The following is an 8,612-nucleotide window of genomic DNA, read 5'->3' as shown; positions in this document are numbered from 1 at the left end:
TTTGTCTTAATTTTTGGCACAAAGAAGAACAATGAACAGTTTTGGTGCAAGTATTTTTTCCACTGATATTTTCTTCACTGAGTAATTTTCATTTTCTTTCCAAGCTAGTTTGTTTACGTATTTACGTGTATTTGGATGTGTTGTAGAAAATTTTAAACAAAAATACGTATGCGATACAATAAAGATATTTTTTCACCCATTGCTACTTCCATGGTTAAATTGCTTTTCCGGTAGGGAAAGTGTTTACTACCTCCATAACTGTTCATTATTTTTCCTTATGCCTATCGAGATATTTATTGAGAAATCTATGAACTACAATATAAAAAAAAATTTAAACAATTTAGCTGGATGCAAATTTTCTACTATAAGGATTGTTCGTCGTCCTTAAACAAACCTAATTTTCTTTCTCAAACCTTAAATAAGTAACCTTTAGAAAAGTATGTAGCCAAATATATTCCAACGCCTCAAATTTGTAATTATTCCTTATTCCAATTTAAAGAATTATAGTTGCAGCTCCCTAAATGTTTTGGAGGTAAATCCACCACTTTTTAGTTTATAAGTTTTCAATCTACTGCTTAAAACCATTCAGAGCAAAAATTGAGCTTTGTGAGTGTTGCAGGTCAATTTTAGTCGGGGCTACTTATCTAGTGATAACAATTGTGGGTGGATGCTATTATCATAAATGATGATCATTTTTATTAATTAAATTATACTTTTTTATAAATTTTTCTATACAATTTTATTGTAATGTTTAACTTTAGTTATAGTATCAATTATAAACAGTCTAAATTAAAAATAACACAACTTGTCCATACAAATTATATATACAGTGCAACCTCGATATAACGAATCTGAAGGGAACCAGTATATATTCGTTATATCAAGTAATTCGTTAAACTGAGGTTTGTTATATTGACGTTAAGTTGGTCTAAAATTCGTTATAAAGAGGAAAAAAGTGTCGGAACCTCTCGCGACATGAATTACATACTATGGAGTATACTAACTGTCATATATTGGTGGGACTTTATACGTTATATAAAGGTTTTGAATTGACGAATTTCGTTATTTAAATTTTTTATTATAGTTTAAAATTCGTTATAAAGAGACTGTTCGCAAAAAATATTCGAAATGTAGAGGTATATTTTATATTGACTCTTATGGACAATTCAAGGGGATTGTGAAAAATTTGTTAAATTGAGGAATTCGTTATATTGAGGTTCGTTATATTAAGGTTGCACTGTAATATGATGAGAGTAATTGGAAAATCACCAAATATCATTTACATAAAGTTTTATTATCATTATTATAATTTTTATTCATTTTAATCTTTAATAATTTGCACATACATAATAATTATTACATTTAATTTATTATTAAATTATTATTTATTTATTTTACTTACCCTAATTGTTTAGTTTTTTTTTTTTATCCATTTTTATTTTGTAAAATAAAATAACTATATTTTACCTACATTCTGTATCATAATAATATTAATTAAATAAAATTTTAATTATTATAAAATAATAAATAAAACAAAATAAATATAATCTGTTATTATTATTTATCTAGACATCACAAAAATTACCATGCTATGAAAATAGATTGATAGTATTGAAATTAATAATAACAATATTCTATGACCAATGCCTGTATTTGTTGATGATTTACGATAATGAAGTGATAATCCTTTATTTGTTGGTTGACCTGGAAAATAAAATCGTTTTGTAATATAACAAATACTAACATACAGACTAACACTATATACAACACTGCTTACTAATATACAGAATAACAATATATTATAATGAAAAGCTTTCATATTTTGCAGTTAAAGCATTATATAATGTCTATTCGTTGTGTGCGTAGTCATAGAAGGGACAATAAAATCGATTGCAGCGCTACCAGTGAAAAATTTTGGCGTTAAAGGAGGCTGTTATGACTAATAAGAAATTCTTTACATGTTAATGTTATAGAAAGTGTCAAATTAAAACTATTGAAAAACACGAATTAATTAAACTTAATGCATTAAAAATTGTGAAATAAGAAATCAAATTGCACAAATATTTTTTTTCGAATGTAAATTATTATAATTATTTATTTAAATTTCTGAGAAAATAATATTAAATTTTCATTGTTAGTCATAAATGCAATTCATACAATTATATATTTCCATACAATTCTATAATTAAAGTAGTGTATCGTTACCATGGAAACGCCTCCTAAAAACTCACGCACGGAGCGAATAGCAGCTCTACCAGAAGCCAATTTCGATGAGTTCAGTAACTAAGTGAAACAGTTATAAAAGTAATGACAAAATAAAATTTAAAAGAGCTCTTTTGGTGATCACACTAGAAATGATTTCTCAAATTCGTGTATCCTTTATTAAATCGCTTTTTCTGTCAATATTAAAAGATAAACTAATATTCCTCTATATACTTCGCCACAATTTTTAACGAAGCCAACCAAAGATTTTGATAAATCACATTAATATCTACATGGAATTACATGGAATTACATGGGATTAGTAGCTCAAACTTGACAAAATTTGTTACGATAAAAAAAGGTTAATTATGTTAGACAGGATCACAACAAATACCAATGTAAATATATATAAAAACAAAAACAATAACATACAAGTGAAAACAAGCAATTGACTGAGTAAATTGTTGAAATACCATGCATAGTCAGGGTTGATTTCTTTATCACATTACACATACAAACATGTGACACATACATAACTGATAATCAAGTATAGTACATATTATAAAATTTCCGCCTAATTGGCGCCCTCACGAGTAAACAGTGATGTTTACGAAAAAATGTTTGAAACAAAAGTTGTTTAATTTTTGATAAGGAACAGTTTTTACATTTAAACTTTTGTTCTATGTCTATTGGTTTACAAGATGGGTCCTACGGATCCAAGACCCAATTGACCTATGATGCTCATTTACGAACTTGACCTCACTTTTTAAGTCCTGAGTACGCTGTAAAAATTTCAGCTCGATATCTTTTTTCGTTTTTGAGTTATCGTTATATAAACTCACCAGCAAGTTGTAAAAAAATTTGCTCAGTGTAATATCAACGTTAAATGAAATAGACTACTTAAATGACTAACACTACATACATAGGTCGTTTAACTAGAGCTCTGCTTGCAGTAGCTCATATTAGCTAGTAACTACTAAATCTATGCTATAACTATAACGTACAGCCGTTATGCCACAGTAATAAGTGTTAGTATAGTCTATAGTAGGTAGGTAGAGGTACTGCTTGTTACTGCTGCTATACATATAATATTATTATAGATATGTTGATGGGACGGTATTGCGATAAAATTTGCAAACAATTCAATTATTATAATACTATTATTACATCCAATGAACTAACGTGATTCTGAGCTTGGTTTGGATATAAGTACCTACGGACGATTATTATGATTATTTTATAGGTATAAGTAGTACCTAGATGTCTGATAATATATGTTATTAAGTTCATACGTGATCAATTTTTTATTGGATTATATTATGATACTGAAATAAATGAGTACTTAAATTTCCTTGTGGTTGTATGATGATACGTTAAACACACAGCTTGTTAATTTTAAAAATGTATGCGAGATACGATAGCAGACAAAATAAAAGGAATTTTGATTTTTTCTATGAATAATGTATATCATAACTCCTATATCTGGTTAGAATTTTCAAAGAATGAATTTTTTTGCATTTTCAGAATGTAAATATGTTTAAGTATATTATTGGAAAATTTTAAGTTGATTCGAGAAATATTCACGAAGATGAAACAATGAAAATTAACTGACTGTAAACGTCTTTTGAAACATTAAACGCATTTTCTCGAAAACTTTTTCAAAGTCGGAGAGCAAGATTTCTCCGAAACGGCTTGACCGATCGGTTTCGAATTTTTACAGAATCTTCTTTGATATTTTCGCCAGATATTAATCGAAGGAATAAGATTTCTGAAAATCATTTCGATATTTTAGACCACTTTGAAATTGTTTGAAGAACTTTTGAAATCAGGTCCGGGCCGGATGAGTGTACCAGCTCCGGCCCAGAGCGACTCAAGCGTTGCACAACTTGTCCGATTCTGATCAGATTTTCCACATCGAAGATAGAACCTACGGCCAATTGGATCAGACCCGGATTAAAATTTCTATTCGGGCCGTCCTTTTGTCAAAAAATATAATTTTCACTATCTCTTCGATTAATACTCGTATTCGTCTATCGACTAAAGAAATTTTCTGGATTTTTCATTTTAAATAATCCAAGCCAGAGATATGGTGCTCAAGGCCGGACATTTTTTTTTTGGAGGACCTTTAAGAAATCGCCTACTGGTGCAGTACCATATGAAATTTTTGAAATCGGACAACGGGATCTCAAAAATTAGTTATTTAAGTATATGTTAATTAAACATATTGAAATGGCAGATTGAAATAATTAGTTTACGGAATGAAAGCTGTACGACCCCAGCCATCTAATGTTTTTATTAATTTAAAATTGGCGTAAGGCGGTCTACCCACTTTCTTTTTATTGGGGAATGGAACATTATAAAGTAGGATAATTCCTATATATTATAAATATGAAAGTAAGGATGTTTGTTTGTTTGGTTACTCTTTCACGTAAAAACTAACGAATGGATTTTAATCAATTGTACAACAATATAGCTCATAATCAGAATAACACATGAGCTACAATTTATAAAGATATATTAGAAAATATATCTATGATCATCGTTTCATAAATTAAAGATTTCTGTAAAAATTTAAAATAGTAAATGTAAAACAATTCCAGGCCTTCTTTTCTGATATACTCAATGAATTATGAATATTTAACATTTAAAAAAATTGAAAACATATATTTTAGCTGTGCAAAACAATCCTTTCGAGTGGATATGGAAGAGAGATAAGTGTGATAAAGAGAGGTGGAGGCTATAAGGCGATGGTTTTTATTTTTAAGCCCAGTGAAGCGGGCGAGTATCAAGCTAGTAATGAAATAAAGCAAATGTGAATTGGGAGTTAGTTATCAAAGAAATTTTTGTGGAATACTCTTTTTATAAAATTCAAATTGATCGATCAGTTATATATTACAGTACACATGGAGTTTCACTGTACTGGAAAATTGACAAGATCAAAAGAAAAATAATACTTTTATGTTTATTATTGAACTATTCTCGGTAAACTTTTCTATTCACTAAGTATTCATACCAAAATATACTAACTAGTGAATGCATGTCATAAGATGGTGCTCCCTATGTATTAAACTACGGAAAACTTTTTTATAAGTTAAATTCAGATCAAAGTCAACTACAGTACGTTTGGAATGACCTCTAAAACTCCCTAATAATTATTTTCTTAAGTAAATTATTGTTTTCATTGATGCAGTATTATAACAATTTTTATAATACCCCTTTTTTTGGTTCTGAGGTTAAAAATGAAGTTATTATTAGTATCAACTTTAGTGTAGATATTTTTTTCAGACAAAGTGTCAGTAAAAAACTGATTATCATTTAAAACTTAAAAACGCAATGTTATTCTCGTTAAAAATACCACGAAAGCGATATTATTTTGTGTGAGTTAAGTACAAAGACTAGGAAATATTGAAAATCATTATCTGAACTGTTCTGTTAATTTTAATATATGACATATGTTTACCTCCCTGCACGTTAATTGGAGAGCTTAGTTATAGAACGTTAATTGGAAGGTTAATTGGGAATTAATTAATTATATTATAATTGAATCAAATTATCACATCTTATAAAAGCTATAAAGCTTATAAATAAAAGCTATTGTAAAAATAATAATGCAATAGAGAAGTTAATAAATTTTTTTTTCTCCACATTTGCATATGTAAATGAAAGAATAGTTATATTTTTGAATAAAAACAACTCGTGATTGGTTGAGATGTCATTATATCCGTTGAGGCAGGTAGCCAATCAGAATTACGCTAAATTCACATTTTTCGGCTTGTTCCCATGTAAAATTATGTTATAAGGTATTGAAAGTAAGTTTAGACACAAACAATTTATCATCTTTCATGCTATTGTATCACTTCTCCGTGCGGTGGCATTACAAAAGCGATATGTTGACGTCACTGGAGTTTGAATGCATAATTTAAAAAAACCATTTAATTTTCTTAGTTACTTATGAAAAAAAATTAAATTAAAAACATGCAACTTCTGTTATTTTTCTGACATGCACAATAACAAGTTATTTACGATGGTTAAGCACTGCAAGAAATATACAAAAAAGCTAAGCAAAGTTACAACAACAGCTTACTATGAATATCACTGAGACCTAACGGTGCTGTAGGTCCCATTATAGGTGCTGGCGGTGGTGATAATGCACGTAGCTTCAATGAACTACTTTTGTTATAAATATCGAATAGAGTGACAGAACAAGTTATTTGTATCTCTTCTTCTTTAAATTCCAAATTTAAATTAAGATCGGATCGTGTTGAATACATTCCTTTATGTACAAAACTTTCTTCAATGGATGTTACCATTGGATCGAAAGCAGATGTTCCATGTATCTGTAATGAAATAAAATCAACAAATAAGTATTTACACTAAGAAATATCTTTTATCAAGTTCTGAAGATTTTTTCCTTTTTTCCCAAATATTTAGACATTCTTAATATTTATCATCCTAAAGAAAATGTCGCTTTTCTTTCCTTGTTTTTTCTTTCTTAAAATTTCTTTAAATATGTGTTGTACTTATTCATGCATGGCCGTAGCCACCTATAGAGCCTAAAGCATATCCTCCAAATTTAATAAATTGTAAAATTTTGCAATAATTGTCAATCACGTCAAATGAAAATTAATTTCTTTTAAATAATCCCAGACCGCCTTTTTAACACAATCATTCGGTTATTTCACACAAATCACACTCATGCGTCCAAGGTTTGGAAATTTTCAAAAATCATCTTTTATATGAGCTTTTTTGGCCCAAAGCAATGACCAAATTTTCTAGCGGTAAGAAGTTAGATGCAGATTTTGATATATGGACCTTCCAGAACAATTAACAAAAATAAACTGGCCCGATAGGTTGAGGTGCATAAAAATTTTTCATTTTAGCCATTTTTGATCTAAAATGATTCGTCTAAGTACTCCGTACGTCAACACCACTTTCAACTGTCTATAACTACGCCAGAAGAATCTTAAAAAAAAACCGCTAAAATCACAAATAGCGATGTAAAGCTGTTTTTTCTTATATTATACTTGGAGTTTAATTCAAAAACTATGAGCTTTTGACATTACCTATCATTTTGCTAATACCATTTTGAAAGTATATTATTTGAAACAATTCAAGCCAATCTGCAGCTCCGTATATCAAATAGTTTTTAAGATATGATGCTTGAAAAATTTACATGATTTTCAGAAATTTTGAATTTTGCTTATGTAAAAGCGTTAGTGATAGAGCAAATGTTTAATTATAAAAAATGCCTCTTATAAAAAGATAAACTACTTTTGTTTGGAACAGTTAACGTACGTTCGTAAACGTCTTTTTCTCGTGAGGGGACAAATTAGGGCGAAAATTGGATGTCCATTTTCTTAAAAAATATAAAAGATAGAAGTATTAAAATTTGTAGGTAGTTTCAACTAGGGAACCATATGAAAAATTTATAAAAATTGAAGTTTTTAATAAAAAACTTCAAAATTTTTGAAAACAAGCACCAATGGCAGCCAGAAGGCGATGTAAAGCTGCTTTTTTAGTATGTTATTTGACACTCTTAAGGGAGTGTGACTTAACTTTTGATACCTGCATTATACGTAAAAAACTGAATAGTTCGAAAATTTGAAGCACAATTTTTTTGTAAGCAAAACGTAGTTTCACACAGCTTTACATCGCGTTTTGCAATTTTAATGTAGAATTTGACTGGCGTAAACTGCAATTTTTGAAAAATAAAATGGAAATGGATATAAATAAGCATATACTGGTACAAATCGACTTATATAGAACTATGGAAACAGTGGTCACACAACATCTTATGTAATTTATATAAGTGAGAATATATTTTATTTGACATTTTATTTTTATTGACAAATAGAAAAAACGATTATATGGTTGGTTTTTTTATATATATTATATTTTTGTGGAACATGTATTTGAAACCATATTGCATTTGAGTTTGTGATGTATCAAATACGTGTTTTCAAGATGGTTCGTGATACACTTTACATGTAAGATATGTAGATATAACTATCTTGTGTGAATATAATAATATTGAATGCCAACCATCGTCTTATCACCACATTTCCAGATATGTTGTGGATGTATGTTGGTTGGTCTTGGTATCTATATAGAGCCAGGTATGTATGCATGTTATATATGTTGAAAAACCAAGCCAACAAGAGTCATTTAAATATAGATTTTATTTGTAAGAGGTTTACCATCATCAAACTATATATGGAAGGTAAAACATGTGATAGATAATAATTTACTTTATTTAAAACTTACTTTCCAAATTTATAAAATGTTCATGCAGGATTTACTACCTTTTAATACCAATTATATTTTCTCATCTTTAGGAAAAGAAAATCATCAAAACTTATATATTATAGAAGAGACCAGGGATCACAGTTTACATTTACGTGATTAAAAAG

At 28.7% G+C, this 8,612-nt stretch overlaps 1 protein-coding gene across 2 annotated transcripts in view; it reads right to left on the bottom strand.

Moving 5' to 3' along the window:
* Window positions 1-1,555: 1,555 nt before the first annotated feature.
* Window positions 1,556-8,612, bottom strand: part of LOC123299040 — a 168,618-nt gene continuing 161,561 nt past the window's right edge. Inside the window, exons 6-7 of one of the 2 annotated variants that reach the window (XM_044881180.1) lie at window positions 6,287-6,539; window positions 1,556-1,704 (exon numbers count right to left, since the gene is read on the bottom strand). In XM_044881180.1, the coding sequence (XP_044737115.1) occupies window positions 1,562-1,704; window positions 6,287-6,539 (396 nt within the window). In that variant the 3' untranslated portion in view covers window positions 1,556-1,561. The remainder of the gene's footprint in view (window positions 1,705-6,286; window positions 6,540-8,612) is intronic. The other variant, XM_044881181.1, reaches the window with a different exon arrangement.

The sequence above is a fragment of the Chrysoperla carnea genome, chromosome 4 (assembly GCF_905475395.1).
Source record: "Chrysoperla carnea chromosome 4, inChrCarn1.1, whole genome shotgun sequence".
Lineage (NCBI taxonomy): Eukaryota > Metazoa > Arthropoda > Insecta > Neuroptera > Chrysopidae > Chrysoperla > Chrysoperla carnea.
Note: the sequence above shows the minus strand (reverse complement) of the source record. Positions and strands in the feature narration are given on the sequence as shown.